This window comes from Anopheles maculipalpis, chromosome X (genome assembly GCF_943734695.1).
Source record: "Anopheles maculipalpis chromosome X, idAnoMacuDA_375_x, whole genome shotgun sequence".
NCBI classification, from domain to species: Eukaryota; Metazoa; Arthropoda; class Insecta; order Diptera; family Culicidae; genus Anopheles; species Anopheles maculipalpis.
This window is the reverse complement of record NC_064870.1, coordinates 16,603,213-16,623,476: the sequence shown is the minus strand read 5'-3', so window position 1 is coordinate 16,623,476 and position 20,264 is coordinate 16,603,213. Positions and strand designations below refer to the sequence as shown.

At 42.9% G+C, this 20,264-nt stretch overlaps 1 protein-coding gene and 1 pseudogene across 1 annotated transcript; both read left to right on the top strand.

Annotated features, from left to right (window-relative positions):
* The window catches only part of LOC126563939 (uncharacterized), an 88,657-nt pseudogene that overhangs the window by 5,553 nt on the left and 62,840 nt on the right, over positions 1 to 20,264 (top strand).
* LOC126557999 (uncharacterized) lies at positions 2,829 to 13,702 on the top strand. Its single transcript, XM_050213934.1, has 4 exons — positions 2,829 to 3,125; positions 10,942 to 10,989; positions 12,553 to 13,008; positions 13,083 to 13,702. Exons 1-4 carry the CDS (start codon positions 2,829 to 2,831, stop codon positions 13,566 to 13,568), a joined length of 1,287 nt encoding a protein of 428 aa, XP_050069891.1. The 3' UTR covers positions 13,569 to 13,702.

Below are 20,264 nucleotides of genomic sequence, written 5' to 3'. Positions count from 1 at the left end.
TCGTTCCGGATTCTTTACCCTTATTTGGTGCTCTCTGGCTCGTGCGCAATCTCGCACCGTGGATCATACTGCCGAACGGGGCAAGCTGCTTCGGCGTTTGGAACGACAAAAAAAGCATGCAATGGTGACCACAAATTAGCATCGTTAAGGAAACTGTGGTCTATGTAATGGGATTAGAGATTCAATAGTGGGTGGAGAGAGGCGAATGTAGTCACAGAGGCTCAAAGCATCTATAAATAAACGAAAAAAAAAAGGTTGTAACATAAATAATGTTCCTCACTAGCGCGAACAACGCACGCTAACAGCGGTAAGAAAGACTTCAACATACAAAAGTGGGATTGAAGCGACGAACTTGAAAAAAAGACTTTATTTTATTGTTTTATTGGTTTAATGGGTTTGATCTATGTGGATAGCGTAAATAAAGAAAGGAAATAATTTTACAAACGAAATAATAAATATCTTTAAATATAATTTAAACATCACAACGAAGCACGATTTCAGGCAAAAGAAATGTATTAAATAGCGATTTTGACTAAACGCCCGCTGAAACACGAATACTACAGAATCTACCAGCGCCCTCGGCTAGCGATTGACGCATTGCAATATGATATCAATTCAAAACAACCAGTGCAATAGGCGATGCAGCTTTTGAAGTCTGGCTTGATAGTGGCCTCACTTTCCGCCCTCAGGATGATTTCGTTGTTAGTACAGCTCGCAGTATTATTGGTAATTTTATTTACTATAAATTATGACGATACAATACCGTATTGTCCAGAATTATTGGTATGTTAAAAAAAAGTCACCAGAGATTTCAACAATTCCTTCTGCATCTAGGTGCTGTACTGCTCGTTGGTCTGTGCAGGTTCAGGGGTCCTTTACCAGGTTCGTTTTCGTTAAAAACCTCGGTGATCATTCCTCTGACCTGCCCGATTATGAATCAAGATGTTATACTTTGTGCCTAGAATCGTTCGAAGCTCGCCGCATGATTGCTCAATCGTCTTTTATTGCTCCCCTTCTCGTAGAGTTTACCGATGCTCCCGATCTACTTTCTGCGATTTCTTCACACACCCCCACTCGTGTGCTTCGTCCTCATCCTCTCCTAAACATCTTCTCGTCGTGTACCGCAGCTGACCGTACCAACGACCGGTGCGTGCGTAATAAGTTCTTATTGTGAAAATAAGTAAGTAAGTAGTTAAGGTCTTTAAGTTAAGGTATTCATAAGCTTAGTTTAAGTATAGTTTGTGTAGCGTTAGTGCACACAAGCTTTAAATAAATTAAATTAAATTAAACACGAATAGTCTTTGAACAAATGCAACAACAAAAAGAAAATTTGGCTTCTTGGAATGCTCTAGAAAGAAGGTTCAACAAGCCAAACCAGGCACTTAATTCTTTCTAGCGGTTTGAATGTCCCCCTACCAAAGGTAAGGCCTCAAACTTCCAACATGCCTGTAAGGGATATTCGTTCTGAATATCCTAAGTCGCCTGGACGACTTGCTCCGCCGATGTGGATCGAGAGTCCCCCTACCAAAGGTAATGCCTTGATGTCTCCAACTTTCCTGTAAGGAAGATTCTCATCTATAATCTTCAGACTGCCTGGACAGTCAAAGATAAGAAAGGTAATAGTACGCTCAGCTAGCACCCATGCTGTTGTCATAGTTATAGAATTGTCAAACAAAATTTAATGCAGTGCAATTATAGAACACTTGTTTAGGTTCGAGAAAAGAAATCAATTAACAAGGTCAGGCATAGCTAATGTTAGTACGAAAATTAAAAAAAAAAGAATTATTATAGGTGACAGTAAAAGCGTAGTGAGATGGATTTTGCCTCTGTCCTTCCAACAAGCACGGTTATAGAACGGGTAAAGTTTACCATAAAGCATAATTGTACGAGGAGGGCGTCATAAACATTCGAGCAGTTTTCCTCACCAGCACGCAACATAACGTGAGTGAGGGAGAATGGGTGTCGGTTGGTGAGATACCTTGGTGAGAGACTCGTGGGTGATTTTCTACCCTGCGTATGCGCTGCTATAGATAGAAAGAGTTAGCACAAGAGTAAAGAGCGCGCATGGATACATAACCGTGAGAGTGAGTGGTTGACCGTGCGTGCTGGGAAGCTGACAACGCGCCTGGAAACAGTTGGACCGTTCAATCTCATTTGTGCAGCGGTCGTGAAAGGTTCTACCAGATTGAACCCCTTGTGAACGTATTGTGTGCTACCGCGCTCGGAAACGGCTAACGCGTACCCACCGTTTTTGGAATTTGGCCGGGAATCATCTCAGAAAAGCGTATTAGCTCAAAGCTTCATCAATCAACATCAAATCAAGCTAAATATTGTATTGTGCCCTGCGAATCGTGCCCGATTGGTGTACCTTTTTCGTGCTCAAGTGTGTGCGTTTGGGAGCGAGTGTGTGTGTGTGTGTGTGGATACATCAGTGTGGAAAGAAAGTGCGCCCTAAGGGTTGGTTCGGAAAGCTGGCGGAATAAAAGTGATGAGTTTGAGAAAACCGGATCCGGGTGGCCCCGTACGGCGGTGTTAAGCAGTTGGCCCACCGTGAATCATCCTTGTTTCGGGTCAATTGTGCAGTTTGAAGATAAATCTCTCTTATCGTACCGTGCTTGGTGTTTTGGTCCGAAACCAAAACCGCGCCACAGTGTGCACAAAGTGATAGTGTTCCGATCCACCACCGGTGCTCGGTATATCGGTGAAAAGATCCGTCCTCTGCTGAAGTAGATTTTATATTACTCACTCTGTAAACTGTACAACTGTAGTGGGTTTTTTCTGCTTCAAAGTTTGTGCTAAGCGGTGAACACCGGTAACCGGTTGCCGAGATGGTTCCCGCATCCTCCGCCATCGGTGTACGGGCCGGTGTACTGTTTGCGCTCGTTGGCTTCCTGCTGGCAGCGCCCGAAACGATGTCCGATCTGAGTGTCCCGACGGTGCGTCGGTTTCACGCGAAGTTTGTGGTCGACCGGGTCGAATCAAAGCGTCCACCATCAACCAACGACCGATCAACGCCCTCTGCTGATGGGTTTGGGCTGTCGGCTGTGGTTGCAGCCGACGCGACGGCTCCAACACCGGCCCGGACCCGCTCGACGACACGCTGCCGTGAGGGCTGCCTGCAAAAGGTAAACATTTCGGAAGGCATTTGTGGTTAAACTTATATCGAGCAGTGGTGACGGGTTTGCCCGGCCAGGCTGCACAAGAAATCTTCCAAATCTCATCGTACATGTACGTGCGTGTGTGTGTGTGTTCGTGTATGTGTTTGTGTTGGAGTGAAACAGAATGGAAAAAAGGATAAGAAAATTCTTGCAAAACTGCTTAGAAAACTTCGGCTTTAGCGCTGAAAGCAATAAAACAGCGTCGGTTAAAAAATTGAAAACACAAAGTCCACAATAAATAAATGCATCACATCCGCCAGTACTGTTTGACTGTCGGGTTTCTACCACCTCAACGCACGCCAACACACTCACACATAAATAAAAAATACGCATTAGCTTGACGAACGTAAATCAACGATGATCATAAATGCCGCCGGCTGCAGCTGGTAGGAACGATGGTTTCTTTTATGTCTTGTTAAGTTTTTGCTGCTGTTGCAAATTTATCTCAATGGAGTGCATCCGGACAGTCGGGAATCGCGATTTGTGTGCATCAATTTGGCTTTTGTAGCCTCACATCGTCCCTGGTGATTAAGCTATCACCTTTTCACGAAGCAACCGTCCAACCGTGCTGATGTGACTGAGGGTTGCTTGACTGAGTTTTCAACAGACCTACGTCTGTCGGAGTATTTTTTAAAACAGAAATTAATACTTCAAGAATAAATAGTAGATATTTACAAGAATTTTGGAGTATGTCAAGGGAGAGTTTTAAGTTGCGGCTTTAACAAGGTTCTGGATAGGACCAAAGCCGAGGGAAACACATCAAATTGCCGATAGATTTGTTTGATGTGCTATAAGTGTCAGGGAGATCTCAACACTAATGGTTATGGTTTTGCTCAGACGGCAGGACTGTGTGTTACAAAGCTAAAATCTTCGCTTTTCAATGTTTATTGCTTTGATTTTATGTTGTATCTCGCGAACCATTGGTTGATTGCTTGTGGCGGTGTGTTAATTAATAGATCTGAAACTCTGGATATTGCAGGGAACAGGAAGGGGAGTGAGAGTCTCGAGTCAGAGATGTAGCCAGTATTACGTTATTTGCATAGCGTTGTATTTAGTTTGCACCACAAATACTGAATTTATTCTAAATCACTTTTCTACTTTCGCCTCTCGACTGTATACAAGAAAACAAAATCTGAAAAAGCGATATTGTCAACGCCACAGAATGTAGGCATGGGCCAGGCGTGTATAGGGCTATTCGAAGGAGGGATAGAACACGTTGATGGTGGCTGGATTCGGTATCTTCCCATGAAGCGGTGTTGTGCTTGATGGGGCAGAGTTTATTGCTAAGAACTAGTTTTGGGCGACAATCGGTTGATATCTCGGCGGGAAAAAGGGTGTTGTGTACTTATGCTGGACGAAGCCGACCTCTGTTGGCAGACGATCAGCTATATCGTGGCCGTTGATTCCGAAATCACCCGGAATCCAGCAGACAACAATTGTCGTTGACGCAGGTATTGAGCCTAGGAGCTGTATGTCTTTGGAGGTGCCGTAGTCCAGGTCGGCCAGAACACTGGCATTGTCGGTGAAGATGACGTTTGGTCGCTCGGTCTATAGCCCTTCGTCGGCGTTTCTAAACCACTGTGTAAAGTGACAAAAAATACCCGTTACCCTTTTGAACAATTAATAAATCTGTCCTGCGCAGTACTCTTGTTTTCCTTTAAGATACTTTTGCACACTGCATTCAACTTCTGCCTGTGCATTCTAGCATCCGACCGAAAACACACACATAAACACTCCTCTGCTCAAGTGTTGGAGATGTCACACGTAAACCCTCCATGTATCTATGCGGTACAGTACAGTAGAATGAACTTTTCCAGCTGTGCTCATGCTTGAAAATGGTGTAGGTAGGGCAGAAAACACCTCCCACCCAAACCTGAAGGATGCGACGAGACGGAAAAGCAAAACGCGTTAGAACACGGAGATCCAAACAAAGAAAAACGAAAAGCAACCCAAAAACTTACCCAGTCAGTACGTGAGGTGAATGCGCTTGTTGGTCGCTTAGTCAGGACTCACGTCGCGAGTGGTAAGTTTTGCAATGAGGCGATATTGAAGGCTCGGTTGGCTTTATAATGCTTTCGGCAGGACTAAAGCAATAGATGAGATCGTACCCAGTCGTTACCAAACGCAATCGCAATCAGATAAGGGATAGAAGGGTATCTCGTCCAGAAATAGCGACGGTTGCCCAATCAATGGGAGGGCGCGCTGAAGATGCGTACTGAATTAATTTATCATACTTTGATCCTTTTCCTCGCTGGTGGGAGTCACGAGGTGTGCAAAACGCATTGGCAAAGGAATCGAGGGTGACAGCATTGGGTAAGAGAAGCAAAACGAAGTTGTAATTTCGAAAGAAAGAATATCAACCAATATGGCAGAAACGTCAAAAATTTTAGAATACAAGACAACGTACGTAAAACAACGTTCCTTAAAATGTTAGGTGAAATCTTCTATTTTAATTATAAGGTTTTTGTGGAAATGCTTATCGGGGCAATGTTTTGAAGGTGACAAGATGTCTTGAAGGACATCGATTTCGTTTCCATAGATGTATGCCTGGAAATATCGGAAGGTGTATCATCTAAATCATGGAGCTTTGTGGTTGTGAGGCTGACCCTTCACACGGCAAGAACCGTTTATGGAATCTCATTCGGACTCGGCCTCTAGCAGCACGCCTAGACTGATTATCCTGCTACGGGTGTAAACCAAAACATGAATTCCAGAAGTCGTCGGGAAGTTGTTGTATGTATTTTGTCTAAAAAGAAAGATATAAAAAAAAATTGGTTCGAAGTTAGAACGAAGCAAACAAATTTGTGATAGTTAAATATAGCCTAGTGTGACGAATAATTTGCTGTGAATTTATTTTGAAGCAAATGATTTGGCTGCACGTGCTTGACGTCATACTCAATAATGAATAAAATAAATGATTTTGCGAACAAACCTTACAAAGGCAATGCTATTATAAATCTTGCATAGCTTATTGCATAGCGGCTTATACCAAGGCTTTGATCAGTGAAGTTTAGTTTCCTCGGATTCCTGTTTGCTTCATTTTTATGTTACTGGTATTAGCTAACTCTTGGAATAGAGAAAGAGGGAGTTGATAATTGAAATGATTTACTGGTTTGCGAAGCTGCCGAGGTGGTCCGGTGGTGGAGGCGACAGCGTCGCCGGGCTTCAAACGACCGGACTGGGAATCAAATCCCATGTGGACCGTTGTCAGGACTGATTATTGAGCTATACCTAGGGTTTACCTAGCCAATTCTGCCTCGTAAAATCGGTATCTGTCAGCTTAAATACGTATTCTGGTGTTGTAAACCCTCAATTGCGCATCGTCAGCTCTATTCAGGTCTTGTGAAGTGTGAATCCGTCATAACAGAGAATGAAGGCGGCCGCCTTTGGATCGTTTTGATTTTAAGCTTTTAAATCGGTGGCTCGATGCACATCATTACATACTTGTCACGACACAGGATTGAGTAAATCGGCATAAAGATTTCGAGTTAGAGAAGTGTTATTTTTGTCAAGCTTTTCGCGCAAGGCTCACGTTTCCGTCGAGTATTTGTTAAAGTGATGATTTCGTTGCGAAGTTGTAAACAAATATTAAATAATCAAAAAATTTTAATCAAAAAAGAAAAACAAAATGTTTTTGCCCAATTAGATCCGTTAGGGCGTTTCTTTTTAATGTTTTTCCTCTTCATGCCCTAGTTACAATTTCGTATCAATGGAGGATTTCAATTTTTTGTTTTATGCATAAAGAACGTCAAGGCCGTATTGCTAACGGAGGATTTCAAAGTTAATTGTAAATTCAACTCAAGAGATATATTCTTATCGTTGTTTTGATTATGCTGTACCTTATCTTGATAGTAAAATTGATGATTATAAACCTCATGCCTTGCCCCCACACAGGCGGCCCCACCACATACAGGTTGAATTTAATACAGATGAAAGGAAAATGGTTAACGGAAAGGAAGCTACTGTCCGTTGAGTTGAAGCTCCTTTCTTGTTTAATTTTTTATATATTCTTCTTCTGCTTGGCTTAACGATCGTCTTCATGCCGACCATCTAATGGCTTACTAACTAGACTCGCCGATACTACAGTCCTCACTACGGAGGAACGGTCCCGGATGGGATTTGAACTCCGGTCCTGCCGCGTGAAGACCGGCGCTGTTTTTGTCTTGCCATTAGACCGCTCCAATTTTTATAATATTCCGGAGAATATCAGTGACATTGGCAGTTCTCGCCATTATGGTGAATTTTTTTTATTAGTCAACCAGATCACATTAACCATAATACTAATGCTCGATTTAGAGAGCTTCTGTCAAACTTTAGAGCATTATAATTAGGCACGTGTTCTATCAAACGTATATCTGGGCTTAACGACCTTCTAAGGTCACACCGGCTATCGAGTGGTTTACTAGACTTATCACGTAGTTAGATAGTCGGTCCTCACTACGGGGGGACGGTCCGGATGGAATTTAAACTTCGGTCGTGCCGTTTGAAGACTGAACATACGCGCCATTAGTACGCGCCAATCTCTAGACAGTTTTGTATCTTTGGACAAAAACACTGTTAAATATGTTTTATTAAAAGGAAACAAAATAAAACGTACTGCTAGTTTTGCATAAAATCTCAACCACCGTACATCCTGCCAGGATTTAGCCAGGAGAGAAATATTTTATTAAAATACCTCAATTGTTCACTGCTAATGTTTGCACAGCACAACGACGTAAGCAATCCACCTCTTAAATTTGCCTGTTCGTCAAGCTGGACGTGCGCTCTCAAAACGATACAATAATCGAGCGCGATTTTACCTGCAACCGGTAAAATCCTACCGTGCCGGGACGTACCATCGTCCGGCAATCGGGAAGCAGTTTGATACTGGCACTGTCCATCGGTTTCACCGATGACATGAGACGTACCAAGCAGGGTACAGCCATCACCATCAATTGCATTATTGAAACATCACACAGCAACCGTCCATACACCCTGGGTATGGTTCGCCATTGCTGGTTCGGTCGCATTGCTTTGTGTGTCTCTCACCATCGCTCCGCAACTAGTCGCGCGCACTACCGAAGGTGGGCAAAAGTTTTATCGATAGTTGTTCGATCCCTAACACCTCTTTTGCGCGACTGTCTCACCCGATACCACGCCTTCCCCACAATCCGTCCGTCCATCGCCGTCCTGTATCCCAGGAAATGGATAAAATTCGAAAAATCATCAGACATGCAAATCATGGCGTACCGTAGGGTCACGGGAGCGGAATGAAAACTGACGCGGCACGGATTTGCACATCCCGACGTGTAGTTTTGCTTCGGAACAGTAGTCGGACGGGGGGCTTTTGTGAGCGAATGATACCGATTTGCCAACGCTTAACCGAACCGAGTAAGTGGCAATTTCTTCTCGCGGTTGCGGGAAAGCGAATTTTGTTCGATTGCAAAACACGAACCGAAGTCCTAGGAGTCCGTTCCATCGAGTTTTCCAAGCGGAACAAAAACCAGGGAGTCTGGTTCTGATGCGGAGGGAAGGAAGAGAAGACGATGGGGTACACTCCGGGTCCTCCGAGTGATGTGCGATGTGTTTTCCGCTTCACTTCCGGGATCAAGTGGTAATAGTGTCGATGCCTTCCAGGCGAACAATACCAATTAAGCGTGCGGCCCGGAGGAAACGGTTTCGCAACGTGTCCGAAAGCAGCGGTCCCAGATGTCCACAAATAATGTTGGTGATTGGGTGGCAAGGTGGCGGAAGTGCTTTTAATCGAAAAGCCACGTAATTGCAGAATTGTTGTCTGCGTTCGGTACGCAAAACTCACCATGATCACCACCCACAGGACCTCTCTGGAGTGTTGTTTCGTGCAGCGTTGTGCCCGGTAGGATGGGCGAACGATTGGTCATCGGTCATCGGGTCCATGTTACGGCAGGAAGACGTTTGATTCGGTCGTCTTGAGCCATTTTTCGAAATCGGCAAACGGTACACAGGGGTGATTAAACTGCCGGCAAATTTTCGTTCAATTCTAAGGTTCAATAAGGGCCAGAGAATGAACAGCCGGAAATTGGATCGGTCGGGATAACAAACAACGGGTGACATCGGTGTCTTAACCCTTGCTCGTGATTCCATAATGGTACTAGACATGTATATTGGTGATCGAATTTAAGACAAGTTATGAGCATCGGTGGTACTGTGCCACCGTGTGGATAGGCTGTATCTGAAAAGGATACATTCCTACTTAATTGTATACCCACAAATCATGCAGTATATGGCTTAAATTAATAGGTGTCTTGTTGTTCTACTGTCGAGTGTGTCGATGAGTTGTCTGGAACGTACCCCGTATGTGTGATTCCGGTTCCGATTCTTAGCGTCAAAGCGATCCTAACACGCGTGTAAGCCGTTGGAAGGTCAGCCATTAACGCTCCGCCGGATTATGTCGACACCTGCCACCCGCTCAGAAGTTTTGGTGTCCAAAGGCCTGCGTAGTACTTCTGACGAATTCTCGAATTCTGATTTTGGATTTCATCTGTCATTAAGGGCCTTTAAGGGAAAAATGTCTTCCACTCGTTTGTCCGACTGCGTACACCAAATTTCAAAATTTGAACAGTCACAATTTTTATTTGCCATCAATCCGGGATCTGGGGATCAATACAACGCCTCGTATATCATTTGACAGATATTTGTCATCCAAAACGAAATCGAAATTTTGCATGCACAAATGCATCCCGATTTTCAGACCGGCATTTATCTGTCAAATACGTTTTGAAGGATAGGTTCCGAAACCAATGACAGCGTTTACCAACGGTGGGGCGGTTCCCAACGGTTTCAAACGGTACCATTACCATCAGGAACCAGTTCCACTTTTACGCCAATTTTGCCCATCTCTACTCGGGTGGAACACTTTAGCAGGAATTGTTTTCTCAAAAACTATCCGTTTGTGTCGATTTTCATATTATTCTCCAACATTCCATAACCAATTATTCCCTGTTTCGTACTTGTTGGACAACGGATTCCTACAAAGAGTCGAAACTAGCTTAACAACATTGTCTTTGTCTTGCTTGCCGCAGCACGAGTTGACATTAATATCTTCAAAAACACCCCAAACCCTTTTTCGCAACAACAAGACAAAGTAAAGAAATCTCGGGAAATTGGCCAAAATCAAATGCACATAATCTTAACTCGTCTCACAACGATATAAAAATAATATTTCCTGCCCAGCAGAAATAACATTTAGCGCCAGAATGAAACTTTTGAACGAAACACACAAGGGAAAGTGTATGAAAAGATGGCGAAGAAGAAAAAACAACAATAAAATAGATCGTCCGGAAAAACAGACTGTGCCGTTTTGAATGGTGGACATAACTTAGCGGCCGGTTTGGCGCTCGTCCAACACTGTTAAGAATGCTTTTTTTTACTCCCGTGTTCTTGTCTCCTTTTGGGTTCGCAAAAATCCTGTCAGCAGCTCCGTTCTGTTCTGGAAGATAACCACCAACAAGAAGTAGCGAAGCAATTAGCTGTCATTTAGCGTGTGAAGTAGTTGAAACTGGCGCACGGAGAGGTGTTGGAGGTGATGATGTAGTACAACCAGCGGTACTGTGGTTGGGACTGTATTCGAGTGAAAAAAAATGTTTCTGGAACACTCAAATGTAGGCAGCGTGCAACAACTGAGATAAATTTAAGTAGTGATATTAGCATAATACACATAATAGGCCGAATGTAACATCAATTGTGGACATTAAATTACGTTAAGAAATTTATCTCTATTTTAATATACTAATTATGTGATTTACATTCTCTGCTTTTTTTCCAGCGATCTATCAAGGATATTTTATGCACACAGCAGCGCGAGTGCTCAATGGTAAGCGATAATTCTATGTTTATAAAGTGTTTTAGTAAGTCCAGCTACTCAGGGAGAGCCCATCAGACGCCTTGTATTATCCAGCTTAATTCACTATTTGATGTTGGAACAAACTTGTTTGGAGCATTTTTAAGGAGTTAAACTGGAAAAAAATAGTTTTCTGAAGCAAAAGTACAGCACAGATCACTTGTAGGGTTTTAAAGAACTTTGAGATCAACATTTTAACTTCAAAGGAAATTGTTTTCCAAAACAAAGTACAGGCTAGAATTTCATCATCACGTCCAGAATTGGATGTATGTTTAGAAGCTGGGGAAAACAAGTGCAGCTACTTCCTAAAAGCAATTAGTCATGGACATTTGTATCATAAACATATCCACTCGAGCGCAAGCGCATATTTCTCCTGCAAGCAGGAAGACTACATTTAACCACCCTTGTTCCGTGTTGCGGTCAGCTCGGGTAAACTTGTTCGAAAAGAAAGCTATCTGAGCGAAGAAGAAGTGGTTGGATGTTCCAGTTCCATTAGCAACGTTTTTTTTACAGTAGTTATTGGTCCACCGATAGGATGGATGGGACCGTATCGTTGAGATAATGGTGTGTTGATGCAGTGCTGATTGCATTCCAACGGTGTGGAAGGGTTCGTATCGTTTTCTACCGTAATACCAACACTGGAACGGAAAAGTTTGATATAACCCTTAAAAGCTCCTAGAAGACAGCTCCTATCGTCCGGGGATGCTGTAAAGTGATTTTACTCCGTGTTTTTGCTTTCTTCTTTCCTTTTGCTGCCGCAACGAAACGGTCGATATTTAAAACAATCAGTTCGATGAGACGGTGTCTCGGAGGAACTGGGAATATTCAAAATGCTTTGCCTGGATTTCGGGTACGCACCTGCTCCTAGATGTGTATTCCGTCCAACAGGCGTGCTGTGCAGGTACGGTGCCTGATATTCATATCTTTGAAGTGTCACTCCTAACGTACGGGAAAGGACGAGTGGACGAAGAATGTGGACGGGGTTTGGGCTCATAAACTATGTCCTGCCGCGACTTCAGATAAAGGGTAATAAGGCGGAAAGACAAAACGCTCCCGAACAGCTATCCACAGTGTGAAACAGGTTTCTTTGTGAAGGAGCAGTGGATGGTGCACAATGCTTATCGGTCAACCCTAACGAGCAGGCCGAGGGAACGTCCGAAGATGCTTTAGATTTATGGGACACCTTAGGAAGACACGCACGGTCCCTTGCTTTTTGTTGTTAGCGGTAGTAACCTTTCACGATGGGTGTTGGTATGTTTTGTGATTTGGAAGATGTAGGATTATCGTGTAGGGAAGGTGGAAACACTATTGAGGTGGACCCAAACTCGGCAAATTGATGTGTGGGGGCGTGTTGCATTCGCTCTAATATTAGGTTACAGTTTGGAGGTTTTATGTTTAGGAAATACAAGATTTTTTTCTTCTGAATTTAGATCTAGTTTAATGTAGCAAAGAAATGTTTCCAAAGCATTTGAAAGCAAACAGCAAACAGTGAGTTAGTATCCACAGAAGTTCTCTAACCAGTCCTTTTTTCTAGAGTGCTGGGACGTGTGCAACCGTAACCACCAAATCCGGAAAGAGAATGAACTAGCTCACCGTTTGCTCCTGAGCCTGGTACGTCTGATACGCAACGAGTCGGTGGTGACGGCTGACATCGAGTGGACGACACCGGAGGAGTTGGTACAGCATCAGCCACATCCGGTCGTACCGTCACCGCTCGCAGCAAGCGAAAATGTCGAGCGCCTGTCACGGATTGCGCGAGATGGTGTCGTTGCTCGGGATGGAGTTTCCCGTATCATGCAGACGTTAGCGATTCCTCCATCTCCCAGTACGCCAAGTGAGGAACCTCGCTTGCAGGAGTACCACCAGTGCTTGGTGTCGTGGGAAATCTCCGGCGGTGGCCTTACCGGTAATCTGCTAACGGAAACATCCAAAGTGGAGCTATCCCTGTGGCCCAACACCAAGTACCATGTGCACGTTACCTGCCGAAATAAGGTAAGTGGTGACAGGAGCCGAAACTCTTTCGAGTGTAGTGCCGTACTTATCCCGCGAACGTCATTTCTCAATAGGAAACGGATTCGCTCATCCGCTCGTCAGTTCTGCTTGTCGATACCAGCGAGGCGGTGATTGTAAGTCTGCAGGGAACCACCTCCACCACCACCGAAACACCGCCACCGTTAGTGTTGGGGAACGGTTCCATAAACTCGGCCATCCAGTCCATTACCTCCAATCGGATAGACTCTGATCAGGATAATCTACCTGCGTCCTTGGATGATGTTGACCTCCGGATGTTTTCCGAGCAGCAGCAGCAGCCGCAGCAACAACACCATCGACATCAAAGCTTCTGGCCGTTCAATCGGAGCAGATCTGAGTTGTCGAGTGTTACGTCCGGTAGCTCTAAGGAGATTGTCATCTTAGGCGTGTTCGTCGCACTGCTTGCCCTTGTGCTAGTGGCGCTCACCGTTGTGATAATAGTCCGCCGGAAGCCGGGTCCTCACGAGGACCGAGAGCTGTTGATCGAAAGCGAGATCCTGCCGAAGATTCTGCACGTTTGATAGAGGGATGCTGAACCGAGACGCCGGCGTCGTTCGCTGCTGTAAATAGTTTATTTATGATCAACGATCCTAAGAGCGCGTAAGTCTTTTCTGCTCGACGTCTGACATTCTGGTGGAGATCTCTTCGTTTGCTTTTTGCTTCAACAAATTTTTCGGGTCCAAACGAAGTAATGTTTGGGCGTTCCTGACGTTGCAAAAGCTCTATTTTGTCAACGTGATGCTAGGGTTATGGTTGCTTCCCGGAGCACAAACTCAGTATCTCTATCTTCGCATCTTTTTCTCCAAACCAGAAGCACAAGACGAATAAGTTATTACTAATGAATACAGAAGCAGAAGTAATGTCAAGCGACAAAGGTTTGAATTACGCAAACAAGAAATACTAGTCTTAGAACGTGTAAAATTGGCAATTCGCCCAGGTTCTTTCTTCCTTCTGTCAGATGCGGACGGTCTCTCCGTAGCTGTTGGCAAAGTATGTCTGAGCGTATGAATGTGTGTATGTATGTGTGTGAGTGTGTGGAACATGAAAGTGCTTTTTGACTCAAACCCGAAAAATAACTGCCACCCCGAACCACGCCTATTAAACCAAACGGGAACTGTTGGAGCACTTGTTCGGCTAGTATGGAAGAGGCACAGATATTTAAATGTGTTACAACTGCTTACAAATTTAGTCTACTACAAAAAAAAAAAAAAAAAATGGATGACAGGGGTGCCCAACACTGTGAAACTAGCTAAGAGATATTGAGCGTTCGGGGGTTAGGGAGCAATGGTTTTAGGTGTAGCAAGATAACATCCATACTCACAGACACTAGCCACCTTACCTTCTTCCATTGCGTTCTAGGTGGGTGAAGAAATGCAGCAGAGTAAAAAATAAACCAAATAAGGTAATTATGCATTTCAAGTGAGTTACTGCTTAGCAACCCAATAAAATCACATAGGCGGATACTCTGCAACACCTTCTCCATTTGGGAAAATGTAACGTGAATATGTCACCAGAAGAACTGAATGAAGATAAGTGTACCAGTCCAAACAGAAAAAAAAAACCTTAAGGTAGAAGGAACCTATATAACAACCAACCTTACGTCTTACGATTCGTTTGCTCAACGTATATTTGAACGTGATGCAAATTACTGCTATACAGTGGACAACCAAATCCAAACAAAAGCACGATGAGGATGAATCAGTACGTTAGAACTAAAAACAAGAAACAGGGTGTACTAGGCTTACTGATTTGTGCTGCAGATCATATTAGGTACAAAAGAAAAACAGATAGGAAAGTGACTCGCAAATCGTATCGCATGGGAATGTTGTTTGTAAAAAATGAGAAATTTAAATGGTTTAGGAAAATAAAAGGTGTGAACAAGCTACTGTTGCTGTAGTCAAGAAAGCGAGAAAGTAAGAACAATCGATCTAGAAAAAGAAACAAAAAACACAAGAAATGCAAAGAAAGCCCATTTTTGGATGATCTAACCGTAACTAACAACAAATCGATAGAGTAGGAAAAAAAATAATATACAATATTAAGAATCTCCTTTCACCCATTCCCAAAGATCCGGTGAGTGGGTAGGAGTTTATCAAAAAAGATGTAACATAAAACAAAATAAGGCAAGTATGTGTACATTTGTGTAAAAAGACTGACTCAAGATCATTGTAAAATAAAGCTCTTTTAAAATATATTAAAAGAAAAGTGTGATACCTTCTGTTATTTTATCTAAGACTTGATATCCGCTGTACCCGTTTGATGACAATCCGTAGTTTGATACATTCCCAATCCTGCGAACGATCGTACGTTGTTCAACGTGCCCGGCTGTGGCACTATAAATACTTTTTCACTTTTAGATTGCTCTCACATAACTTTGATAGCGGTGAGAGAGAATTGGTCGCGCAGGGTGGTGGTATTCATAGCGGATCAGATTGCGCCCGATCGAGATGATGGCAGTTTTGATCGGAATGTGCAATTTGTTAATGTGAACGTCAGAAATGTCAAACTGCTATTGTTTTTTTATTTTACTTTGTTTTATTTATTTTCTTATCAAGTATGGCGGAAAATCGCCGTATTGTCAACAGCATCTGTGATGACCTAAACATGGTACATTATTATTATGGCATTTCCTCCATATTCTTTGATTTTATTAGTTCTTTTTTTCTTGTAATGTATAATGGTGTGTAACTGATTTAATAAACTAAATAAACAGGGCATTTTCTCCTTGTTTTTCACCTTATTCCGGGCATGCTCGTTATATTTCATGTTATTTTCTTTATCGCATTAATTTATCGTTCATAATTTATTATCAAGTATTATGCCACAAATGACATAAATACTTGGTATGTAGATGGAATCTTCAATCGTTTATATTACTTATGTGCAGCGGTCTTTTAGTTTTAGAAAATGATTTAAGATTAATTTTTAAATCATTTAAGAAAAAGCTTCCTAGCTTAACGACCCTCTAGGTCACGACGGACGTCGAATGGCTTACGAGACTTTTGATTCCACATAGTTCGATAGTTAGTCCTCCAGAATAATTTAGTTAGTCACTTAAATTTCAAATACTTAAAGAAATAGCATTTAGACTTTATTCAAACACATTGCAAATATTTCCAGAAAAATATTATGGATTTTAAGAGATTCTACACACCTGACATCATCGTGGGACCATCATTTACACTAAAATTCGTTACCTCCATCGTTGCAAACGATCCATGTGTTGATAAATCTTTTCCATGCCCTGCGTGCCATGAGATGCATCAGGACTTGTTTCTGCAATTTTGTTGCTTCTTTTTCGTCGAGTTTTTTGACAAAGGTAGAAAAAATCATTAAACAAAAAAAAAAACATAAACACACATGCGATAAATATGAAGCACCTCAACACAACTGTGCAGTATCCGCCAGTGGACAATTCCCAATCTGATCACACTGTTGGATTTTTAAACAAATAATCACCCTGTGGGAGACGCACGATCGCATTAAATGAAATAAAACCCGTTTACTGTTGATTACTAATGATTGATTACTATTGATTGACTTTATTGTCCGGCATCGGATTCGCACTATCTAAATCGGAATCGGAATTGGGATCTAAAAGAATCGCTTTTAGATTGTTTCGGCAGTAGTTATGCTAGGCCATGTGTTAGCGTGATCAATTTCAGAACCATATAGAAGCATTCGGTTAGTAAAGTTGGCAAAGAGCATAACTTAATTGTTCAGTCTTTGTACAGTATGTCGTATGTCTGAGTATGTCGTATAGTTTTATCTCAATAATATCTTTATAATTGTTTTGTTTTCAGTCTTCACACGACAGAAGCGGGTTTCAATTATTCTTCTTCTTTTTCTTGGCTTGACGACACTCTATGTCACGCCTGCCATCTATAAATGGCTTACTAGAGCCTCTTCCCGATAACCACGATGACTTACTAGCCAGTCCTCACTACGGGAAAACGGACCGGGTGGGACTTGAACCTCGGTCCTGCCGTTTGAAAAGCGGCGCCGCTGTCATCTATACTACACGTTCGCCCCAAGTCAGCAAATCTATTGAGCCAATCTATGAGCGGCGTGCTCTTACAGGTCGTTAAGCCAAAAAACAAAAATTGTTTCAATCCTAGTTATTTCTATCCCTAGTCCTAAAGTCCTCAGATTCTTAAAAGATATGAGTTCGGGATTCTTAAAAGATATTTGTGCGTTTCTGGTGGCCGAAACTACGCCACCATTCGGTCTCTGTTAAAGCCTAACACTCTTCCTTTAATCATGTGGACGGCTTGAAAGGACTTCACTGACACTTTTGTCCGGTTCTATTCTCATGACATTACCAGTTCACCAGTATCTAGCGAGTCGAGTTTGCTGCACGTTGGTAAGATCACGTTACAGCTCGTGGAGCTCTTCATTTTCGTTCCACACACACACACACACGGGACCAAAAATTCTTCTGAGCATCTTACTCTCGAACGTTAGATGGATTTGTTAACTTTGGAAGGAGTCTATGTCTCAGAGGCGTATGTGAAAAAGTCCTACACAGTTTTAGCTTCTTCGTCCATCGCGATGCGTGGAGCGGAAAAGGCTAACTAGTCATACGACCAGTTAAAAACCAGCAGCCTTGTACGTAGCTCAACATCGACGTAATTGCCGATGCCGATTTTTATGTTGCGTCCCGTTGATCTCCAAACGAAAGTTTAGCGCAGCTTGATCGATCCTTTGTTAAGCTTCTGCTACGTATGAGAATCTCAAATCAATCAAGTCTATGTCATCAGCGTTCACTAGAATCTGAAGATGGAGTATTTTAAAACGAATACTAAATCGCAATAGAAACTTAAGATGCTGCTGATACATTCATCACATTATAAATGGGATATCGTAGTATATGTAAATGGGACAATATGGTACAGATGGCAGTGACGCCAGTTGTTAACGCAAAGGAATGGTTTTTAATCGTATCTGATATGTTTCGCCGTATGCAGGACTGATTATCTAATAACGGCTAAGGAAATCAAAGTTGGCATAAGTAGCAGCTTCTGTAAAAAGCAAAGAATTTGAGTAGAAGAAGAAGAAAAGGAAGGCTACAGATTTGGCTAGTGGCGCCATTTTAAAAAAACACATCAGCCAGACTTCCATTTTGTTGCGTTGACAAAATTTAACAATACTTCTAATTAACATACGAGTGAGGGTTCCTCCCGAGGCAATTACAATAGCGATCGGGCGGAGCACACCACCTGTTGTTTTTGCGCCAGTAATGTTTGCTTCCCTAGATGCAGCTACAGTACGGCACATTGTTTTTGCCTCTCTTCTTTGATAACCACCCAGCCCAGCTGTAGCAAACAATGCGTCCTCCCCTTTTTTGTTGGAAGGGTTTTCTATTCCGTTTCCCACTTGACCACTCTTGTTTTTTTTTCTGTACATGTTTTGTTTTTTGAGTGTTTCGTAGACCATAACCCCTCTTTCGGTTTCTTTCGGCGAACAGGGTTAGGGAAAAACCATCCTCAAAAGAGTGACACCGTACACGCCCCATTATTTGCACAAAAGCCCAATCCGTATCCTTCGGCAGGCAGCCGCTTCCCTGGCGCCGTTCATCCACTTCTCCAACTGCCGGTTGAAAATACCGGGTTTGCATTTTTTTTTTTTGTATGTTTCATCACTCTCTTCTCACACTTGTTTTCGGTCCAACGGACGTTTTTTTGTGCGAACCCTTCTAACACCTTCCTTGACAGTTGATGAAGATGCATTCGTTCCCTGTGAATGGTGCGTTTTGCAAGGAACAGGGATCCTTTTTTAAAGTGTGTGTGTATGTGTGCCAATGGGAAAGCAGAAGGTAAATGCAAGGTAGGCCTCGAAAAGGAAGCCTGATTTCCCGTATTTCTTGCTTTATTCCCATCCCGATCCCTCCTTAATTCTAGCTCGCTCTGTCTTGACGCCCCATTTTCCTTTTTGATAATTGTGCAAAATTGTGAACATTAAAGGAATAGAAAGAGAGAGAGATAGAAAGAGGAAGAAAGAGGGAAAGAGAGAGAGAGGGGTTTGTTTTTGCATATATGTGCATGTGTATGTTTGTTTTTTCTCTACAAGCAAGAGGAAGTGGAGGGCAGGAGAAGGTACTTGAAAATGGAATGCGTCGAGCGCCGTACGCGTTTTTGTTTGGCTGCGTTCATGCGATGCATTGCCACACACTCAAGTGCATTCGGCGCAACCGATTGTGTATCCGTTTCAAGGAGCCGCATTCGCAACTGAGTGAGTAGATTTTATGTTTATGTGGGCGTATGTGTGTTGAAATCTATGATAGTGGAATCGTCCCAGCCCAAACACCCTCTTCACTGTCCCCTCTCCGCGGCCACTTACCGCCAACCTTCCGCTTTTTTTTCTCCCCCCGAAGCGTTGCGTATGTGTGCGTGAAGCTTTTTTTTTTGTTCACCGAAAACGAAACAGAACTGCACTTTGATTGGGGTGCATTTGGGATGCACATCAAGCATGGCGGCCGAAACGACAAAACAACATGTTCCTGGTAGCTTCGATCTGTCCGTGGCGCTCCGTTTATCTGTAGTGTATTTCCGAGAGAGAGAGAGAAAGAGAGAGAAAGAAAGGGAGAGAGCGAGAGAGATTTGTTTTTGAGCGCCAAACCCTGGGCAGCCATTCGGCTTTTTTTTTTTGTACCCGTGGAAGAAGCCCGCGCTAGTCCAAGAGGGTACAACACTTCCGGTGTATATGTGTATGCGTGTCATTGTGTTTGTTTACCGTAAAAATCCTTTCGGTTTGTTGTTCGCTCGCATCATAATTCGTTGTTTCACCCCCCCCCCCCACCCCTCCATTTTCGTTGTTTTCTTTTTTCCATGTTATCCTGTAAAAACAGTTTGAAAACCACTCCTATTTGTGAGGCTCTTCTTCACGTTCAAAACATCACCCTGCGAAGCACTTAGAAACGCCATCGCCAGTCAAGAAGACGCAAAAGAAAATGCATTTCCTTACATGATGCTCCGCCTATTCGATCCTCGTTTATGGAAACTCCATTGCAGCGTGTTGACAAAAAAAAAAAATACAAACAAAAAGGAAATGCTATCATGGCTTTTTTCACGTCAACTCCATATCCGGTACATGGTTAGTGTGGCTAAGAGGTGTTGTTGTCAAGCTGTTTTTGCAGGAAATCATTATCTTCGTTCGTGCCGGTTAGACTCTTTGTTATGATATAGCAATAAGTGTAGCTCAAAAAGTGTAATTTGTAA

Coding starts and splice junctions, on each gene's coding strand:
- LOC126557999 (XM_050213934.1), top strand. CDS start 2,829: ATGGTTCCCGCATCCTCCGCCATCGGTGTACGGGCCGGTGTACTGTTT. Junction 3,126..10,941: donor GTGAGGGCTGCCTGCAAAAG/GTAAACATTTCG, acceptor CTTTTTTTCCAG/CGATCTATCAAGGATATTTT. Junction 13,009..13,082: donor ACGTTACCTGCCGAAATAAG/GTAAGTGGTGAC, acceptor ATTTCTCAATAG/GAAACGGATTCGCTCATCCG.